We start from the raw sequence: 22465 nt of genomic DNA on the forward strand, positions 1-22465 counted from the left end.
TCATGATAATTGTCTATTGTTCATGCTATAATTGTATTAACCAGAAACTGTAATATATGTGTGAATACATAGACCACAACATGTCCCTAGTAAGTCTCTGGTTGACTAACTCGTTGATCGATAGATGGTTATGGTTTCCTGACCATGAACATTGGATGTCGTTGATAACAGGATCACATCATTAGGAGAATGATGTGATGGACAAGACTCAATCCTAAACATAGCACAAGATCGTGTAGTTCGTTTGCTAGAGCTTTTCTAATATCAAATATCATTTACTTAGACCATGAGATTGTGCAACTTCCGGATACCGTAGAATGTTTTGAGTATATCGAACGTCACAACGTAACTGGGTGGCTATAAAGGTGCACTAGCACTACAGGTATCTCTGAAAGTGTTTGTTGGATTAGCACGAATCGAGATTGGGATTTGTCACTCCATATGACGGAGATGTATCTCTAGGCCCACTCGGTAATGCATCATCATAATGAGCTCGATGTGACTAAGGAGTTAGCCACGAGATCATACATTACGGAACGAGTAAAGAGACTTGCCGGTAACGAGATTGAACAAGGTACGGGGATACCGACGATCGAATCTCTGAATTCAAGATTAATAAAGTCATCACATGCGTCTTATAATCAACCAGAACATTTCCTCCCATAGAACAAACGTCGTCAAAAAAAATCTAAAATAAATTCAGAAAATACAAACATCAAGCAGTGTCAAATTTAGAGCTTGAATCCCAAAAACTGATTTCATCGCAAAGAACATAGCCTTAGCCATAACATAATCTCTGTCCTACCCTCACTTTCCTTGGTCAACACATTTCGGTCAGCTCACCTAGCTAGTCACGTATTGACAGCACAAAAGGCATGCCGTTAGAGCAACTTCAAAGGGGCAACCTATTTCGTCCGGCTGCGTCTGTTTGGATTGCCGCGGATAAAAACGATGGCCCAACACAGCGACCTATTTATATTTTGTGTCCGCTTTGTGTCCGCGCGGACCCATTTCCGTCTCAAATTTGAGTCCCATTTGGGTCGCGGACAGACACAAAGCGAGCGCTTTCTCTGTTCCTCTCGTCCGTCTGCATCCGGACCTGGCCCGCTTGTCACTCACCCATCCCTCTCTCTATGTATTTTTATTAGCTGGCCCACCCCACGCTCGACGCGCACTGCTCGATGCGCACTCCATCCCGCTCGCAGCCGAGCTTGACCGTCCCTGCTCCGCCCCGCTCGTCGCTCGCCTTCGCCGCGTCGCTCGCTCTCGCTCCGACGCGCCGCTCGCCGCTCGCCTTCGCCGCGTCGCTCGCTCTCGCTCCGACGCGTCGCTCGCTCTCGCTCCGCCGCGCCGCTCCCCGCTCGCCCTTGTCGTGTCGCTCGCTCTCGCTGCGCCGCGTCGCTCGCCCTCGCTAGGCCGCGCCGCGCGCCACTCTCTAGACGCTCGCCATGGCCGCGCCCTTGCTAGCTAGCTAGCTGCGCGTGTGCGTGCTTGCTAGCTAGCTAGCGCGCGTGCTAGCTGGCCGGTGGCCGCGTGGTAGCTGGCTAGCTCACGCGCCCGGCCGCCTCGCCGCTCGCGTGTTGGATCGGTGGAGCTCGCACGCCCGGCCACGCTATGATCGCTGCATCCACCTGCCATGCGTGTCGCCCCCGTCCTGCCGAGCCGCCATGGACACCACGCCGAACCGCCATGCTTGCCGTGCTCGCTGAGCCGCGCTCGCCTTGCCTCGTCTCGCGCCCCTGCCGCGCCGCCCTGCTTGTGCGTCTCCTCGCAGCTCGTCCTGACGTGCACAAAATGCTAGGACGGACATGCACAAAATGCATCCGTCTGCCGTTGGGCGCATTGGCTGACCCAATTAAAAAAGCGAATGCGGATACGCGGATAAGCAATCCATACAAACAAAAAAATGGACAAAATTGAGTCTGTCTGAATCGGCCGGTTGGAGTTGCTCTTATTCCTCACGCGGATCACGCGATGTCGACGAGCCCGGTCATCGGTAGGTGCGAAGCGCAAATCTTCGGGCACCATCGACGGCGACGCCTCCAAAGTCCAAACCCCACGCACTCGGCATTGCCGCCGGCACCACGATATCACCGCTCCGCCGGTGTCATGAGGCCTCTGCTCTCCCGCCTATTCGCCCCCAGTCACATCGCCATGGCCGCCCCCTCCGCATCGCCGTCCCGACGGCTCGCCCACCTCACACGCCACCTCCTCGCCTCTTCCTCGTCCTCCCCCTCCGGCGAGCTCTCCTCGTTGGGCGCCCCCGCCGCCGCCGCCTCCGGCCCAGCCCGCGCGGCCGCATCCAAGGCCTTCGCCGCCGTGCTGGTCTGCATCTTCGAGGACACACGCGGGGACCCCCGCGTCCTCCTCACCAAACGCGCCTCCACCCTCTCGTCCCATTCAGGTAGCCCAAGGCGGAACCTTCTTGGGATCCGTATCGCTCGATTCCGGCACTAGACTAAGTTAATTTCTTAACAAAAATATATTATAGGGGAGGTGTCGTTGCCGGGAGGCAAGGTGGATCAGGGGGATGTGGATGTTAAGGCCACGGCTCTGCGGGAGGCAGAGGAGGAGATTGGGCTGGACCCGGCGCTTGTATCTGTTGTGACAGTTCTTGAGCCCTTCTTGTCCAAGGTAAATAAATCTTGTGCTGGTATGATATGGAATTGTAATTCTAGGCACTTACTGTTGGCTTTTACCTATGAATTCTCTAGGTTTGCATATGCTTTGATCACACAATAGTCGAAGTCAGAGATGAAGCTATTTTCAATACTAGGAAGTCACTTAGTCGTTCTAGAGTAAATTAAGTTCAGATGAGCAATGCAGACTTATCTGAATCTTTTGTTCGTGTTATTCTTTTATGGTATATTTGGTTTGAGCCCAAAGCTTGCCGTACCAAATATTTGGCTAGTTAAAATGTTGGTTAAGGTTTAGCTTGCCGATGAATTAGTCAAAGGTAGGCAAGGAAAATGACTTGGTGTGAGCAAAGAGGCATTGACCTGCCAAAAATTTGGGACCCATCCAAACAAAGATCAATTTCTTGGTCATGGTCAAATAGCTGGGAGGAACTCTGCCTATGTTGTCTCAACATAGCCGGTCCCAAGCCCGGGTAAAGGAGGAGGGTTGTGATAGGCTTGGCGAGCCAACGTAAAAACTCAGCCACTCTTATGGAGATGAAACCCAAAAGATTTTCGTTGGGACGTAACCCTCTCAGCGACGCGCCACATCGGAACCCGGGTGTGGTGGAAAATGGGCAAGGGCCGGGCCGTCACCCCCCAAGTGGCGCGCCGTATCTTGATCCGGATACGGTGGCAAGTGAGCGAGGATCGGGTCGTCGCATCCTTAGTGGCGCGCTACATCGGCGCCCGGGTGTAGTGGAAAATGATCAAGGGTCTTCGCATTTGACTCGACGAGTGCGAAGGGTAAGGAAGCTAGCCGAGCCTAGGAGGATTCGCTTAGGTAGCTGGAACGTAGGGTCTCTGACAGGGAAGCTCCGGGAGCTAGTTGATGCAGCGGTGAGGAGAGGTGTTGATATCCTTTGCATCCAAGAAACCAAATGGAGAGGACAGAAGGCGAAGGAGGTGGAGGATACCGGCTTCAAGCTGTGGTACACGGGGACGGCTGCAAACAGAAATGGCGTAGGCGTCTTGATCAACAAGAGCCTCAAGTATGGAGTGGTAGACGTCAAGAGACGTGGGGACCGGATTATCCTAGTCAAGCTGGTAGTTGAGGACTTGGTTCTCAATGTTATCAGCGCGTATGCCCCGCAAGTAGGCCACAATGAGAACACCAAGAGGGAGTTCTGGGAAGGCCTGGAAGACATGGTTAGGAGTGTACCGATTGGTGAGAAGCTCTTCATAGGAGGAGACCTCAATGGCCACGTGGGTACATCTAACACAGGTTTTGAAGGGGCGCATGGGGGCTTTGGCTATGGCATCAGGAATCAAGAAGGAGAAGATGTCTTAAGCTTTGCTCTAGCCTACAACATGATTGTAGCTAACACCCTCTTTAGAAAGAGAGAATCACATCTGGTGACTTTTAGTAGTGGCCAACACTCTAGCCAGATTGATTTCATCCTCTCGAGAAGAGAAGATAGGCGTGCGTGCCTAGACTGTAAGGTGATACCTGGAGAGAGTGTTGTACCCAGCATAAGCTGGTGGTTGCTGACTTCCGCTTTCGGATTCGTGTCCAGCGGGATAAGCGTGCCAAAGTCGCTAGAACGAAGTGGTGGAAGCTCAAGGGGGAGGTAGCTCAGGTGTTCAAGGAGAGGGTCATTAAGGAGGGCCCTTGGGAGGAAGGAGGGGATGCGGACAATGTGTGGATGAAGATGGCAACTTGCATTCGTAAGGTGGCCTCGGAGGAGTTTGGAGTGTCCAGGGGAAGGAGAAGCGAAGATAAGGATACCTGGTGGTGGAATGATGACGTCCAGAAGGCGATTAAAGAGAAGAAAGATTGCTTCAGACGCCTATACCTGGATAGGAGTGCAGACAACATAGAGAAGTACAAGATGGCGAAGAAGGCCGCAAAGCGAGCTGTTGGTGAAGCAAGGGGTCGGGCATATGAGGACCTCTACCAACGGTTAGGCACGAAGGAAGGGAAAAGGGACATCTATAAGATGGCCAAGATCCGAGAGAGGAAGACGAGGGACATTGGCCAAGTCAAATGCATTAAGGACGGAGCAGGCCAACTCTTGGTGAAGGACGAGGAGATTAAGCATAGATGGCAGGAGTACTTCGACAAGCTGTTCAATGGGGAGAATGAGAGTTCTACCATTGAACTGGACGACTCCTTTGATGAGACCAGCATGCGTTTTGTGCGGCGAATCCAGGAGTCTGAGGTGAAGGAGGCTTTAAAAAGGATGAAAGGAGGCAAGGCGATGGGCCCTGATTGTATCCCCATTGAGGTGTGGAAAGGTCTCAGGGACATAGCGATAGTATGGCTAACCAAGCTTTTCAACCTCATTTTTCGGGCAAACAAGATGCCAGAAAAATGGAGACGGAGTATATTAATACCAATCTTCAAGAACAAGGGGGATGTTCAGAGTTGTACTAATTACCGTGGAATTAAGCCGATGAGCCATACAATGAAGCTATGGGAGAGAGTCATTGAGCACCGCTTAAGAAGAATGACAAGCGTGACCAAAAATCAGTTTGGTTTCATGCCTGGGAGGTCGACCATGGAAGCCATTTTCTTGGTACGACAACTTATGGAGAGATATAGGGAGCAAAAAAAGGACTTGCATATGGTGTTCATTGACTTGGAGAAGGCCTATGATAAGATACCGCGGAATGTCATGTGGTGGGCCTTGGAGAAACACAAAGTCCCAGCAAAGTACATTACCCTCATCAAGGACATGTACGATAATGTTGTGACAAGTGTTCGAACAAGTGATGTCGACACCGATGACTTCCCGATTAAGATAGGACTGCATCAGGGGTCAGCTTTGAGCCCTTATCTTTTTGCATTGGTGATGGATGAGGTCACAAGGGATATACAAGGAGATATCCCATGGTGTATGCTCTTTGCGGATGATGTGGTGCTAGTTGACGATAGTCGGACGAGGGTAAATAGGAAGTTAGAGTTATGGAGACAAACCTTGGAATCGAAAGGGTTTAGGCTTAGTAGAACTAAAACCGAGTACATGATGTGTGGTTTCAGTACTACTAGGTGTGAGGAGGAGGTTAGCCTTGATGGCCAGGTGGTACCTCGGAAGGACACCTTTCGGTATTTGGGGTCAATGTTGCAGGAGGATGGGGGTATTGATGAAGATGTGAACCATCGAATCAAAGCCGGATGGATGAAGTGGCGCCAAGCTTATGGCATTCTCTGTGACAAGAGAGTGCCACAAAAGCTAAAAGGCAAGTTCTACAGGACGGCGATTCAACCCGCAATGTTGTATGGCGCGGAGTGTTGACCGACTAAAAGGCGACATGTTCAACAGTTAGGTGTGGCGGAGATGCGTATGTTGAGATGGATGTGTGGCCACACGAGGAAGGATCGAGTCCGGAATGATGATATGCGAGATAGGTGTGACGCCCCCGATTTAATCGTACACTAATCATACACGCAAACGTGTACGATCAAGATCAGGGACTCACGGGAAGATATCACAGCACAACTCTACAAATAAAATAAGTCATACAAGCATCATATTACAAGCCAGGGGCCTCGAGGGCTCGAATACAAGAGCTCGATCATAGACGAGTCAGCGGAAGCAACAATATCTGAGTACAGACATAAGTTAAACAAGTTTGCCTTAAGAAGGCTAGCACAAACTGGGATACAGATCGAAAGAGGCGCAGGCCTCCTGCCTGGGATCCTCCTAACTACTCCTGGTCGTCGTCAGCGGGCATCACGTAGTAGTAGGCACCTCCGGTGTAGTAGGAGTCGTCGTCGACGGTGGCGTCTGGCTCCTGGACTCCAACATCTGGTTGCGACAACCAGGAAGAAGGGATAGGGGGAAAAAAGGGGAGAAAGCAACCGTGAGTACTCATCCAAAGTACTCGCAAGCAAGGAGCTACACTACATATGCATGGGTATCAAATGGAGTAAAGGTATCATATGTGGACTGAACTGCAGAGTGCCAGAATAAGAGGGGGATAACTAATCCTTTCGAAGACTACGCTTCTGGCAGCCTCCGTCTTGCAGCATGTAGAAGGAAGTAGACTGAAGTCCTCCAAGTATCATCGCATAGCAATAATCCTACCCGGCGATCCCCTCCTCGTATCGCTGAGAGAGAGCGACCACCGGTTGTATCTGGCACTTGGAAGGGTGTGTTTTATTAAGTATCCGGTTCTAATTGTCATAAGGTCAAGGTACAACTCCAAGTCGTCCTGTTACCGAAGATCACGGCTATTCGAATAGATTAACTTCCCTGCAGGGGTGCACCACATACCCCAACACGCTCGATCCCATTTGGCCGGACACACTTTCCTGGGTCATGCCCGGCCTCGGAAGATCAACACGTCGCAACCCCACCTAGGCCAACAGAGAGGTCAGCACGCCGGTCTAAACCTAAGCGCCCAGGGGTCTGGGCCCATCGCCCTTAGCACACCTGCACGTTGCGTGGGCGGCCGGAAGCAGACCTAGCCTAGTGGCGTTCCAGTCCAATCCAGCGCGCGCCGCTCCGTCGCTGACGTCAAGAAGGCTTCGGCTGATACCACGACGCCGGGATACCCATAACTACTCCCGCGTAGATGGTTAGTGCGTATAGACCAAATGGCCAAACTCAGATCAAATACCCAGATCTCGTTAAGCGTGTTAAGTATCCGCGAACGCCGACCAGGGCCAGGCCCACCTCTCTCCTAGGTGGTCGGAACCTGCCCTGTCGCTCCGCCTCAAAGATCCACACAGAGGGCCGTTGGGACAAAGGTCCTTTCAGCCCCCAATCCGTGAATCACTCGCGGGTGCTCCACAAGCCGACCCGTCTTTAGTCACCACATGTATCATGTATAAAGTAAATAGTATATACCCGTGATCACCTCCCGAGTGATCACGGCCCGATAGTATAGCACAGCAGACGGACAAGAATGTAGGGTCACAGATGGAAATACTAGCATCCTATACTAAGCATTAGGATTGCAGGTAAAGGTATCAACAGTAGTAGCAAGGACAGGCTATGCATCAGTATAGGATTAACGGGAAGCAGTAACATGCTACGCTACTCTAATGCAAGCAGTATAGAGAAGAGTAGGCAATATCTGGTGATCAAAGGGGGGGCTTGCCTGGTTGCTCTGGCAAGAGAGAGGGATCGTCAACTCCGTAGTCGTACTGGGTAGCAGCGGCGTCGGCCTCGGTGTCTATCGAGAGAAGAAGGGGGAGAAACAATAAATATATAAGCAAGCATATGCATAGTGATGCATGACATGACAAGTAACGACGTTAGAGGTGCCCTAACGCGGTAGTAGGTGATACCGGTGAAGGGGGATGACATCCGGGAAAGTATTCCCAGTGTTTTGCGTTTTCGGACAGACGAACCGGAGGGGGAAAGTTGCGTGTTCGCTATGCTAGGGACACGTGGCGGACGAACGGGCTGTGTATCCGAATTCGTCTCGTCGTTCTGAGCAACTTTCATGTATAAAACTTTTTCATCCGAGTTACGGATTAAAAGATATGATTTTCTAAAGACTTTATTAATTTCTGAGATTTAATTAATTATTTAATTAATTCAAAAATGATTTAATGACATCAGCATGATGTCATGCTGACATCAGCAGTCAACAGAGTTGACTTGGTCAACCTGACATGTGGGTCCAGGGGGGACCCACCTGTCATCCTCTAATTAGATTAATTAGGGTTTAGGTTAATCTAATTACAGTTTAATTAAACTTAACTAGTTAATTAAATTAATTAAACCGGATTAATTAACTTAATTAATTTCTCAATTAATTAATTAATAATTAATTTTATTAAATCATTTTTATTTTTATTAATTATATTTATTTTATTTTAATTTTTTTTAATTAATTTTAATTTTTTGGGGGGGGGCTGGTCCCGTTCGGTCAGTGGCCTAGGGCCATAGCGGGCGTGCGGTTACGGGCGCCCCGTGCGGGGTCGAGCCCGTCCGGGGGGGCGAGGCAACCAGGGCACGGCGGGGTGTCGCCGGCGAGCGGCGTGGCAGCGCGGTAGCAGGGGGCGGTCCGCGGGCGCGCGGCGCAGGGGAAGGCAGGGCGGCGAGGCCACGACGAGGCGGCGCCGGGGCCGGCCCAGCGCGAGCGCGGTCGGGCGAAGCCGGCGCGGCCAGGGCAGGAAGCGGGCGAGGGACGGCGAGCGGCTGTGGAGCAAGGCGAGGCGGAGCGATGGCGCGGCCGGTGGTGCCCGTGCACGTGGCCGAGGCGACCAGGGGGGGAAGGGCGCGGCGGCCGCGGCAGGGGAGCCGCATGGGAAGCGGGGAGGGGCCGGGGGCGGGACGGCCCGGCGCGGGCGACGGTGGCGCCGGAGCGCGTCGAGCGGCGACGGCCGAGGCGACCTAGGGGAAGAGGAGGGCGAGGGGGGGAGCTCACGGGGGGGAGTAGGGCAACGGGGCAGTGGGCTCGGGGGCGGTCGGGGAAGACCGCGGTGGAGGGGGACGGGGACGGCGTCGACGGGGAGGAGACGAGGCCGAGGCGGCGGCGTGCGTCGACGGCGTTGGCGACGAGGAGACGAGGACGACGGGGCGGCACCGTGGCGCTGGGGAGGCGGTTAGGCGACGGAGATCCGGGGCGGTGGCGTCGCGAGGTCGGGGGGGGGGGGAGCGGGCTCGTCCCCTCGATCCGATCTGGAACGGGGAGGAGGGGGGAGAGCGACTGGGGGAGGGGGCGAGTGGGGGCGGTCGTGGCGGTTAGGGTTTGGGTCGCGGGGGGATAAGGGGAAAGGGGGTGGCCGGCTGGGCCTTTGCCCAGTTGGGCCGGTTGGTGGCCTGGCCGGCTGGGCCGTCTGGCCCAGTGGGGGGGGGGTCCTTTTATTTTTTTTGTTTGTTTTCTGTTTTTGTATTTTCTTTTCTTTATTTATTTTCTTTTCTGTTTTAATTCATTTTAAGTATCTAGGTCTTTTATAAAGGCATGGATCCCACACCATAAATTTCTAGGCATTTATTTGCACACCCTGAACATTTTTGTTTTAAATTTTGAAAAGTTTTTATCCCCTGGTTGATTTTGAATTTGAATTTGAATCAGTTTCGAACTAGCACGAGACTAGGAACAGTAATCGAGGTGACGTGGCATCATTAGCAGAGGTTCACTGTAGCTTAATTACCCGGGCGTTACAAAACTCCTCCACTACAAGAAATCTCGTCCCGAGATTTTAGGAGATAGAAGGAAACAGTACGGGGTATTCGTCACGCAGGCGCCCGCGTTCCCAAGTGGCTTCGTCTTCAGAGTGATTCGACCACTGGACTTTAAGGAATTTGATCGCCTTCTGACGTGTGCGGCGTTCAGCTTGGTCAAGAATGCGGACCGGATGCTCTTTATAAGAGAGGTCCTGTTGCAATTCGAGCACTTCATGGTCCACTGCTCGGATTGGGTCCTTGAAGCAGCGTCGGAGTTGTGACACGTGGAACACATCGTGAACCTGAGAAAGGTTCGGCGGAAGCTCCAGTTGATATGCCACCTTTCCACGCCTTTCGAGAATAGTGAAGGGACCGATATAACGGGGAGCTAACTTTCCTTTGATCCCGAAGCGGTGTGCACCCTTCATTGGTGTAACTCGAAGATAAGCCTTTTCGCCAGGTTGATAGACCATGTCTTGGTGATGACGGTCATACTGACTTTTCTGACGTGACTGAGCAGTCTTGAGATTCTCGCGAATAATGCGAACTTGTTCTTCGGCCTGTTGGATAATATCCGGACCAAAGAGTGGATGCTCCCCAGTTTCTGACCAGTTCAGAGGGGTTCGACACTTTCGTCCATATAGCACTTCGAAGGGGGACATCTTCAGACTAGCTTGATAGCTATTATTATAAGAGAACTCGGCATATGGAAGAGATTCCTCCCATTTCTTGCCGAATGAGATTACACAAGCTCGAAGCATGTCTTCGAGAACTTGGTTGACACGTTCAACTTGCCATTGTGACTGCGGATGAAACGTAGTACTGAAAGATAAGTGAGTCCCCATAGCTTCTTGGAAACTTGCCCAGAATCTTGAAGTGAATAAGCTGCCACGGTCTGAACTGATAACCAGTGGAATTCCGTGAAGTGAAACAATTCTGGCCATGTAGAGAGTAGCAAGCTGACTAGCAGTGATTGTCTCTTTGACCGCCAGAAAATGGGCAACTTTGGAAAGTCGGTCAATGACGACAAGAATAGCATCATTACCTTTCTGTGATTTGGGAAATCCAGTGACGAAGTCCATTTCAACATGGTCCCATTTCCATTCAGGAATAGAGATAGGTTGCAGAGTTCCGGCAGGCCTTTGATGCTCTGCTTTGATTCGGCGACAAACGTCACACTCAGCAACATAACGAGCAATGTCCTGCTTCATATTAGACCACCAGAATCTTTGACGAATATCCTGGTACATCTTTGTACTACCAGGATGGATGGACAGAGGCGTATCATGGGCTTCTTGCATAACCCTTTTAGTCTTATCCAGGTTTTTCTTCGAACATGGTACCACTAAGCGGCCTTTGAAATACAAGGCGCCATCGTCGGCGATCGTGAAGAATGAGGGCTTTCCCCTTTTGAGGTCGCGCTTAATCTTGAGGACTTCATCGTCACACTTCTGTATCCATTTGATGGTGTCCACAAGATCTGGTTTCGCAACCAGGGTATTGAGAGAACCCTTGGAAACAACATGGAGGTTCTGTTTGGGGAAACCTTCGGGAGGGGGAGCGAGTGATCCCGGGGGAACAATATGGAGGTTCAGCCTTCTAAACTCTTCGGTAAGCGAGGGCTGAACTTTGTGGACCTGGAGGTGGTTGCAGTAAGACTTGCGGCTCAAGGCATCAGCCATTACATTAGCCTTGCCGGGGGTATAGGATATACCCACGTCAAAGTCTGCAACAGTCTCCATCCATCTTTGCTGGCGTAGGTTCAAATCTGGCTGAGTAAACAGATACTTCAGACTTTGATGGTCGGTGAAGATCTCGCAACGATTTCCGAGAAGGTAATGTCGCCACTGCTTCAGTGCATGAATGACAGCAGCAAGCTCGAGGTCGTGAACTGGGTAGTTTTCTTCATGAGGGCGCAATTGACGAGAGGCATAAGCAATCACTCTGCGCTCTTGCATTAGGACACAGCCTAATCCTTGACGGGAAGCGTCGCAGTAAATGACGAAGTCCTTCTTAGTATCAGGTGGAGCAAGTACGGGGGCAGAAGTCAACTTGTCTTTAAGCGCCTGGAAACTTTCCTGACACTTGTCTGTCCAGTCGAACTTGACACCCTTATGCAACAAATTAGTCAGAGGCCTGGCAATCTTGGAGAAGTTCTCGACGAATCGACGGCAATAGCTGGCGAGACCGAGAAAACTTCGGACTTGCTTCACATTCTTCGGGAGTCCAATCGAGTATAGCCTGAACTCGTTCAGGGTTGACGGCAATACCATCCTTGGAGATGACATGCCCAAGATAGGTTACTTCGGGAAGCCAGAATTCACACTTGGAATACTTAGCATACAGCTGATGCTCCCGAAGCTTTTCCAGCACAAGACGAAGATGTTCAGTATGTTCCTCCTTGTTCTTGGAAAATACAAGGATATCGTCCAAATAAACCACGACGAACTTGTCGAGGTAATCCATGAATATATAATTCATCAGACGAGAGAAGGTGGCTGGAGCATTCGTTAAGCCGAATGACATGACGGTGTACTCGTATGATCCATACCGAGTCACGAAGGCGGTTTTTGGGATGTCCTCTTCACGAACACGGATCTGGTGGTAACCCAACCTCAAGTCGAGTTTGGAGAACACTGATGAACCAGCCAGTTGATCATAAAGATCATTGATCCGAGGAAGAGGGTATTTATTCTGAATGGTAGCTTGGTTTATAGGACGGTAGTCTTGGACCAATCGGTTTGTCCCATCCTTCTTCCTAACAAAGAGAGAAGGTGCTCCCCAAGGAGAGCAACTTGGGCGAATGAAACCTTTGACAAGAGATTTGTCGATTTCCTCCTTAAGCTCAAGGAGTTCATGCGGCGGCATCTTGTAGGGTCGTTTAGCTATAGGGGTAGTGCCGGGTTTCAAGTCGATGATGAATTCGACAGCTCTAGCAGGGGGAATCCCTGGAAGTTCTTCTGGGAATACATCTTGGAATTCACGAACGACGGGAACGTTTTCAATGCCCTCGAGTGGTGCAGCGTTCAACGCATTCAAGGCATAAAGTCGTGCCTCGGCGTTCTGAACTAGATGAGCTTGGTAAGCTATTATTTCATCAGAAGGGTGTAGCAGATGGACGACCTTAGTGGCGCAAACTATAGAAGCAGTATGCGCTTTTAACCAATTCATTCCCAGAATGAGATCAATGCTACAGGACTTCAGTACGATGGGAGAGACAAGGAATTCCAGTCCTTCGATTTCTACAGGGACGTCGTTGCAAATCATGGAGGTTCGACATTGGCCCGCAGGGGTGTGTACTAATAGTGAAGCATCCATGTTCTCACATTTAATGTCGTGCAAGCATGCAAAACCTTCTGACATGAATGAATGCGATGCACCTGTATCAAATAAAACGGATGCTGGTACTGAATTTACGAGGAGGGTACCCATCACAGTAGCAGGCTGGTCTTGAGCTTCGCTTAGATCAACGTGGTTGGCATGAACACGACCATAAGACTTGGCACTGTTGTTGCGAGGCTGGTTGCTTCCACGGCCAATTGCTGGAAGGGCCAGTTGATTCTGTTTCTGGTTGCATTCCCTAGCACGGTGCCCTGGTTGTCCACACCTGAAGCACAAACCATTCTCGGGAGTAGGAACAGGAGCTTGGGGTGGTGGAGCTGGAAGCCTTGGCTGCCTAGTTGGAGCCGTAGGCGGACGAGGTGCAGCATAGGACTGCCTTGGGGCAGGTGCATTCGGCTGGTACATGCTGTTGGGAATCCATATCTTGCGCTTCTGTAAGGACGGGCCCGAAGATGAGCCTGTGTCACGGCTGCGCTTGTGAGAGCTCTGGTATTCCTGCAGACCAGTTTCGACATTGATGGCTTTGTTCACCAGAGTGGCGAAATCAGCAAAGTCATGCACTAGAAGTGCGAGCTTGATGTCAGCTTGAAGGCCATCCCGGAACTTCTCCTGTCTGCGATCAGTTGCAATGTCCTCTTCAGCATAGCGGGACAAGTCCAGAAACTCCCGCTGATAAGCTTCCACAGTTCTGTTGCCTTGGGTGAGGTTGCGGAACTCACGCTTCTTCCGGTCCATAACTCCCTGAGGAATGAAGCGAGCACGGAAGGCAGCTTGGAAGTCTGGCCAGGTGATGATTGTTCCAGCTGGCAGAGTACGCCTGTGGCTGTCCCACCATTGAGCCGCGGGTCCTTTCAGGAAGAAGGAAGCAAAGGTGACATAGCTGGCAGGGGCTACATCAGCAGACTCCATCTCATAGGTGATGTCACGGAGCCAGTCATCAGCATCTAGAGGCTGAGTTGAGCTGCGGTACACAGTTAGGTTCAGGCGCATGAAATCCTGCAGAGTCACTGGGGTTGGCTGCTGGTTCATATTGGGGCGAGGAAACTGAGCCATCATATTCTCCATGAACTGGCGATTCATCTCAAGCTGTTGGATCATACCAGCCATGTACTCAGGCGATGGTGGGGCGTTGCCACCACGACCACGACCACCTGGTCTAACCATCCTGCTAATATTTAACAGGGGTAGTTCAACATTGAGGAATTGCAAAAAAAACAAGAATCATTCATGATGAAACATGCACAATAAACGTAGCACGATAGATACTACATAGTAGTCGGCATATCTTACAAAAGAGATCAGCATAGAGTTCGTTACACAGAGTTCGGTACATAGGCTAAGACATCATAGGCGGCACACAGGCTCGCGGCGAATGCATCTAACACTAATAAGCAAGTCTACGTCAGTCCCATGCGGTACTGCGGAGGTAGGTGTAGCCCGACAGCTGGTAGTGACGCGAAGGGAAGACCTCCACGCGAGTAGCCTGGAGTCCGCGGATACTCTGGTGCGGAACCCGATGCGCAGGTGGCAGGAGAGGGCCCAATGCAGGAGAGTAGCCTCCCACATCTGGCCAGCCGACGCCCTGGGGCATCACGGTCCGGGCAGGGTAGATCGCAGAACGTGACAGATCACCAGAGCGGACAGAAGGGTGCAACAGTGTCAGAGCACGGTAGAGGTGCTGACGAGTGGTGTACAACTCGTGGCGAAGAGCTCGGTTAGCGCGATCCAGCCCATCAGCATGCAGAACCAGGTTCTGATGGTAGAAGGGCTCTCGGGTGACAGTGGAGTAGGCAGCAGTGTAGTATCCCTCCGCACCAACATCGGATGCGATAGCAATGTGCCTGAAGGGGGAGGTGTCCAACTCCTGATACTCGCCACGGAGACGTGTCAGAGCAGCATAAGCAGCATCGTGGACCGCCATATCGATAGTCACTCCAACACCATGAGCAGTGTGCAGCACGGTAGTGGAGTCATACTCTCGAGAGTAGAGGTGGACGATGGCACGGTACTGTTCCTGGTTGAAGTCCTGGTACTCCTCATAGACGGTTTACTCAGGGTGCCAGCGATAACCCAGATAGGTCATCATCTCAACCAACACAGCAGGTGATCCTGAGGCACCAATGGCCGTCGTGTGGCGCACGACCTGCCTCGTGGGTTCCATCTGAAAACACAGATGTTTTCACAGGAGTCAAATGACAATGTGGATAATGTTCAAATACAATTCTAAAGAATAACTAGGGCTTATCCAACTTTGGGGTGAATGTCGTAACGGGATCCTAGTGTCAGAGTTAGTAAATTCGTTTAACCCGAGTAGAAGAGAGTTCAGAGTCCCAGAGTAAAGGTCGAGGAGTAAAAGATCCTAGTACCACCCGATGGCGACGTGGGCCCGTAAGGCACACAGCCAAGTTAGTAAAAGTTTTTGCAATGTCTAGACTTGACTTCGGCCAAGGAGTGTGGAAGGGGAGTTCCTACAGGCAGTCGGCTCCGATACCAACTTGTGACGCCCCCGATTTAATCGTACACTAATCATACACGCAAACGTGTACGATCAAGATCAGGGACTCACGGGAAGATATCACAACACAACTCTACAAATAAAATAAGTCATACAAGCATCATATTACAAGCCAGGGGCCTCGAGGGCTCGAATACAAGAGCTCGATCATAGACGAGTCAGCGGAAGCAACAATATCTGAGTACAGACATAAGTTAAACAAGTTTGCCTTAAGAAGGCTAGCACAAACTGGGATACAGATCGAAAGAGGCGCAGGCCTCCTGCCTGGGATCCTCCTAACTACTCCTGGTCGTCGTCAGCGGGCATCACGTAGTAGTAGGCACCTCCGGTGTAGTAGGAGTCGTTGTCGACGGTGGCGTCTGGCTCCTGGGCTCCAACATCTGGTTGCGACAACCAGGAAGAAGGGATAGGGGAAAAAAAGGGGAGAAAGCATCCGTGAGTACTCATCCAAAGTACTCGCAAGCAAGGAGCTACACTACATATGCATGGGTATCAAATGGAGTAAAGGTATCATATGTGGACTGAACTGCAGAGTGCCAGAATAAGAGGGGGATAACTAATCCTTTCGAAGACTATGCTTCTGGCAGCCTCCGTCTTGCAGCATGTAGAAGGAAGTAGACTGAAGTCCTCCAAGTATCATCGCATAGCAATAATCCTACCCGGCGATCCCCTCCTCGTATCCCTGAGAGAGAGCGACCACCGGTTGTATCTGGCACTTGGAAGGGTGTGTTTTATTAAGTATCCGGTTCTAGTTGTCATAAGGTCAAGGTACAACTCCAAGTCGTCCTGTTACCGAAGATCACGGCTATTCGAATAGATTAACTTCCCTGCAGGGGTGCACCACATACCCCAACACGCTCGATCCCATTTGGCCGGACACACTTTCCTGGGTCATGCCCGGCCTCGAAAGATCAACACGTCGCAGCCCCACCTAGGCCAACAGAGAGGTCAGCACGCCGGTCTAAACCTAAGCGCCCAGGGGTCTGGGCCCATCGCCCTTAGCACACCTGCACGTTGCGTGGGCGGCCGGAAGCAGACCTAGCCTAGTGGCGTTCCAGTCCAATCCAGCGCGCGCCGCTCCGTCGCTGACGTCAAGAAGGCTTCGGCTGATACCACGACGCCAGGATACCCATAACTACTCCCGCGTAGATGGTTAGTGCGTATAGACCAAATGGCCAAACTCAGATCAAATACCCAGATCTCGTTAAGCGTGTTAAGTATCCGCGAACGCCGACCAGGGCCAGGCCCACCTCTCTCCTAGGTGGTCGGAACCTGCCCTGTCGCTCCGCCTCAAAGATCCACACAGAGGGCCGTTGGGACAAAGGTCCTTTCAGCCCCCAATCCGTGAATCACTCGCGGGTGCTCCACAAGCCGACCCGTCTTTAGTCACCACATGTATCATGTATAAAGTAAATAGTATATACCCGTGATCACCTCCCGAGTGATCACGGCCCGATAGTATAGCACAGCAGACGGACAAGAATGTAGGGTCACAGATGGAAATACTAGCATCCTATACTAAGCATTAGGATTGCACGTAAAGGTATCAACAGTAGTAGCAAGGACAGGCTATGCATCAGTATAGGATTAACGGGAAGCAGTAACATGCTACGCTACTCTAATGCAAGCAGTATAGAGAAGAGTAGGCGATATCTGGTGATCAAAGGGGGGGCTTGCCTGGTTGCTCTGGCAAGAGAGAGGGATCGTCAACTCCGTAGTCGTACTGGGTAGCAGCGGCGTCGGCCTCGGTGTCTATCGAGAGAAGAGGGGGGAGAAACAATAAATATATAAGCAAGCATATGCATAGTGATGCATGACATGACAAGTAACGACGTTAGAGGTGCCCTAACGTGGTAGTAGGTGATACCGGTGAAGGGGGATGACATCCGGGAAAGTATTCCCAGTGCTTTGCGTTTTCGGACAGACGAACCGGAGGGGGAAAGTTGCGTGTTCGCTATGCTAGGGACACGTGGCGGACGAACGGGCTGCGTATCCGAATTCGTCTCGTCGTTCTGAGCAACTTTCATGTATAAAACTTTTTCATCCGAGTTACGGATTAAAAGATATGATTTTTTAAAGACTTTATTAATTTCTGAGATTTAATTAATTATTTAATTAATTCAAAAATGATTTAATGACATCAGCATGATGTCATGCTGACATCAGCAGTCAACAGAGTTGACTTGGTCAACCTGACATGTGGGTCCAGGGGGGACCCACCTGTCATCCTCTAATTAGATTAATTAGGGTTTAGGTTAATCTAATTACAGTTTAATTAAACTTAACTAGTTAATTAAATTAATTAAACCGGATTAATTAACTTAATTAATTTTTCAATTAATTAATTAATTAATAATTAATTTTATTAAATCATTTTTATTTTTATTAATTATATTTATTTTAATTTAATTTTTTTTAATTAATTTTAATTTATTTTTGGGGGGGGGGGCTGGGCCCGTTCGGTCAGTGGCCTAGGGCCATAGCGGGCGTGCGGTTACGGGCGCCCCGTGCGGGGTCGAGCCCGTCCGGGGGGGGCGAGGCAACCAGGGCACGGCGGGGGGTCGCCGGCGAGCGGCGTGGCAGCGCGGTAGCAGGGGGCGGTCCGCGGGCGCGCGGCGCAGGGGAAGGCAGGGCGGCGAGGCCACGACGAGGCGGCGCCGGGGCCGGCCCAGCGCGAGCGCGGTCGGGCGAAGCCGGCGCGGCCAGGGCAGGAAGCGGGCGAGGGACGACGAGCGGCTCTGGCGCGAGGTGAGGCGGGGCGATGGCGCGGCCGGTGGTGCCCGTGCACGTGGCCGAGGCGACCAGGGGGGGAAGGGCGCGGCGACCGCGGCAGGGGAGCCGCATGGGAAGCGGGGAGGGGCCGGGGGCGGGACGGCCCGGCGCGGGCGACGGTGGTGCCGGAGCGCGTCGAGCGGCGACGGCCGAGGCGACCTAGGGGAAGAGGAGGGCGAGGGGGGGAGCTCACGGGGGGGGGGGGGAGTAGGGCAACGGGGCAGTGGGCTCGGGGGCGGTCGGGGAAGACCGCGGTGGAGGGGGACGGGGACGGCGTCGACGGGGAGGAGACGAGGCCGAGGCGGCGGCGTGCGTCGACGGCGTTGGCGACGAGGAGACGAGGACGACGGGGCGGCACCGTGGCGCTGGGGAGGCGGTTAGGCGACGGAGATCCGGGGCGGTGGCGTCGCGAGGTGGGGGGGGGGAGCCGGCTCGTCCCCTCGATCCGATCTGGATTGGGGAGGAGGGGGGGAGAGCGACTGGGGGAGGGGGCGAGTGGGGGCGGTCGTGGGGGTTAGGGTTTGGGTCGCAGGGGGATAAGGGGAAAGGGGGTGGCCGGCTGGGCCTTTGCCCAGTTGGGCCGGTTGGTGGCCTGGCCGGCTGGGCCGTCTGGCCCAGTGGGGGGGTCCTTTTATTTTATTTTTTGTTTTCTGTTTTTGTATTTTCTTTTCTTTATTTATTTTCTTTTCTGTTTTAATTCATTTTAAGTATCTAGGTCTTTTATAAAGGCATGGATCCCACACCATAAATTCCTAGGCATTTATTTGCACACCCCGAACATTTTTGTTTTAAATTTTGAAAAGTTTTTATCCCCTGGTTGATTTTGAATTTGAATTTGAATCAGTTTCGAACTAGCACGAGACTAGGAACAGTAATCGAGGTGACGTGGCATCATTAGCAGAGGTTCACTGTAGCTTAATTACCCGGGCGTTACAATAGGGTTGGGGTAGCACCAATTGAGGAGAAGCTTGTCCAACATCGTCTGAGATGGTTTGGGCATATTCAGTGTAGGCCTCCAGAAGCTCCAGCGCATAGCGGGCGGCTAAAGCGTGCGGAGAATGTCAAGAGAGGGCGGGGTAGACCGAATTTGACATGGGAGGAGTCCGTTAAGAGAGACCTGAAGGATTGGAGTATCACCAAAGAGCTAGCTATGGACAGGGGTGCGTGGAAGCTTGCTATCCATGTGCCAGAGCCATGAGTTGGTTGCGAGATCTTATGGGTTTCACCTTTAGCCTACCCCAACTTGTTTGGGACTAAAGGCTTTGTTGTTGTTGTTGTTGTTGTTGGTCAAATAGCTGGGAGGGTACATTTTGGCCACCATCTAAATATTATCCGTATTTATCATATTGAATGGTTAGTTGGATGGATTTAGTATATCACTTCTGACAGAGCTTTAAAGACAGGATTGCTTGTTGGATGTAATTAGTGGGATGGATATTCATCTTAGATAATACTCTATCTAAATTGGTGAATGAGTCACTGACAGACAGCATGCGGTGTTCTTATTTTGTCTATAGCAGCATCTGTCTTTTGTATGTTAGAAGGCAGTATGGCGTGCATGTGTGAATGCTCGATTTGGTGTATTAAGGGACATGACCTGAACAAAGAGTCAAAGAGATAAACAGTAATCTGCTTGTTAATAAATTGCTTTTCCCACCGTTTCAGTATCTTCCGGTGCATGTATTGCAAATCTGTTGTAGTGACATTGTTCATCCAAAGCGCATGCTGCATAATCATTTCATGAGAAGTTTAGAACTGCTTTAGCTGTTGGCCATCTCCAATTTTCTCATAACTATGCCCTTTCCTGTACTAATAATGCTGGTTTCTTAAAAATAGATACTCATATTGATCAGTTAAATGCACGAGTATGCATAGGTCCATCCAATTACTTTTAATCTAATGCATAATTTGAAGAAATGAGCACATGCTTTTGCACTCATTCAATAGAACCGCAGACCAGCCAGGGCTCATGCTGTAGTCTTCGTTTTGCAGAATGGCCTTGATGTTACTCCTGTAATTGGCATTCTTTCGGATAGAGCTCTATTCAATCCTGTCTTGAATAAAGCTGAAGTGCAAGACATCTTTGACGCCCCTCTGGAGATGTTTCTGAAGGTGCAACCGTGATTTCTTTATTTTCCCTTTGCTCAGCTTCTTATGTTGTCAAATACAGTTGGATATTTGCATCAGTTAATTCTCACATCTATCAAAATCTCTAGGATGATAACCGGACAACAAGACAAAGGGACTGGATGGGGAAGACTATTCCGGTCCAGTTCTTTGACTACGAGGCAGAGGGCAAAAAATATGTCATTTGGGGCTTAACCGCACACATTCTGACCCGTGCTGCATCAGTCGTTCTACAGAGACAGCCATCATTCTCTGAACTTCCGAATAGACCAGAAACTATTCCCACCAGCAAGCACTGATGGGCTGAAAACTCGGGCAGCAATATTTACACCCTATGTACTGGTACAAGAGGTTATCAGAAGTCTAAAACTAAACAGTTAATGTATATCTGTAGAGATGTAATTTGCATTGCATGTATAGCCCAGGAAGTAGTATCCTGGAACATTTTGTGAGATCCTCTTTTGAGTTCAGAGTCAAGACAATGAACGCTCTGTGGAATGTGAAGCTCCTTGTGCGCTGCCAAAGAATGTAGGGCGTGTTTGGTTGCCCGCATGCAGCCCAACCAGGCCCGCGCGGGATGTGCGCGGCCTGTTTGGCTGCCTGGGCTGCATGTGGTTTGTGGCCCGCACGGACCTTAAAGCAGCCCGCAGCCTGGCCCGGCGGAAACTGCCGAATCGGCAGTTTCTTGCGAGCCTGACTGGGCGCGGTCACACATGCGAGGCAGTTGCATGCCTCGGGCAGCGCGGGAGACGGAGGGGGCGTCTCATAACTCGCCCCCCACTCTTCTGTCACCGTTCAGTCGCACTGTTTCTATCGCTCCCTCTCTCCCTCACCGCCCCTCCCTCTCCTCTCTTTCGATGGCTCCGCCTCGCCCACCGCCGCGCCGCCCTCTGACCCCTGTCGACCAGCGCATCGCCAGCATCCAGGAGCGCTGACTGGCCGGGCTCCAGAACTTAGAGCGAGACCTGGCGTCGGCGCTGCGAGCGTCGTCCCCCATTTGTTGCCGGCCAATGCGGTGTCGGCCGTTCCTGCGTCGCGGATTCCGGGACCCCATTGGGCAGGGGTTTTTTCTTGACCCCCGTCCAAGGGTTTTCTCCTGTCGGCAGGCCGTCCTCCTCGACCTCCGGCGTGGCGATGAGCACGGGGCCGATGCCGCAGGCCGTCGCCAGGGTCGGCTCCTCCTCTACTCCGCCACCTCTCTCCTTCCCACCGGGGTTTTCACCCCGGCCTCGGTTCGCTACGACTTCACGTGCTCCGGTGAGTCAAACCCCCTCAATGCTTGCTCGTAGATGTAGATTAGGGGTTTAATTCTTAGGCATGTGCTAGTAGTTAGTGGATTCGATATGATTAGATGGGATTGGAGTAGATCCGATTGGACGATGTGATCCCAATCGAATCCAATCAGACCAATATGTTCTTGTTTCGTATAGTGTGTGTCCTAGGATAATTTTCTTCTGCTACTGCTAGTGTGTCCTAGGATCTGTGTTCATGCTAGAATCCCAATGGTAGTGTGCTTTGCTAGGATCTGTGTTCATTGTAGGGATCTTGTTAGGATGTGTGTTCATGCAATGGCATGTTCATGTTCAAGCTAGGATCATGTTCATGTTGTTGTTCATGTTGCTAACATACATATTCAAGCTAGGGTTTGTGTTGATTGTTATACGTGTATGTAGTAGGACCATTTTAGGATGCTGCCAAATGTGCATGGCTGCACATGGGTGCTATTGGCACTTGTTGTTGCTATTTTTAGATATTTCCATGATTAGGATAGTGCACTGATGAGTGGCAGTTGTAGAAAAGCAGATGCCACTGATCATTGGCACTTGCTAATGGGCAAGTCCACTGATCAGTGCCACTGATCAGTGGCATTTGCCTAGCAACAAGCGGGATTGATAAGTGGCATTTGCTTAAAGAGTTTGTGCACTGATCAGTGTCATTTGCTCTTGGATAAATTGTAAGTGCAT

At 51.3% G+C, this 22465-nt stretch overlaps 1 protein-coding gene across 1 annotated transcript; it reads left to right on the forward strand.

Moving 5' to 3' along the window:
• Positions 1-1958: 1958 nt before the first annotated feature.
• LOC125542932 (nudix hydrolase 11-like) lies at positions 1959-21005 on the forward strand. The gene is made up of 4 exons (XM_048706154.2): positions 1959-2404; positions 2492-2634; positions 20367-20486; positions 20591-21005. Exons 1-4 carry the CDS (start codon positions 1975-1977, stop codon positions 20798-20800), a joined length of 903 nt encoding a protein of 300 aa, XP_048562111.2. The 5' UTR covers positions 1959-1974; the 3' UTR covers positions 20801-21005.
• Positions 21006-22465: the final 1460 nt, after the last annotated feature.

Source organism: Triticum urartu, chromosome 3A (genome assembly GCF_056163025.1).
Source record: "Triticum urartu cultivar PI428250 chromosome 3A, HENAU_Tu73, whole genome shotgun sequence".
Lineage (NCBI taxonomy): Eukaryota > Viridiplantae > Streptophyta > Magnoliopsida > Poales > Poaceae > Triticum > Triticum urartu.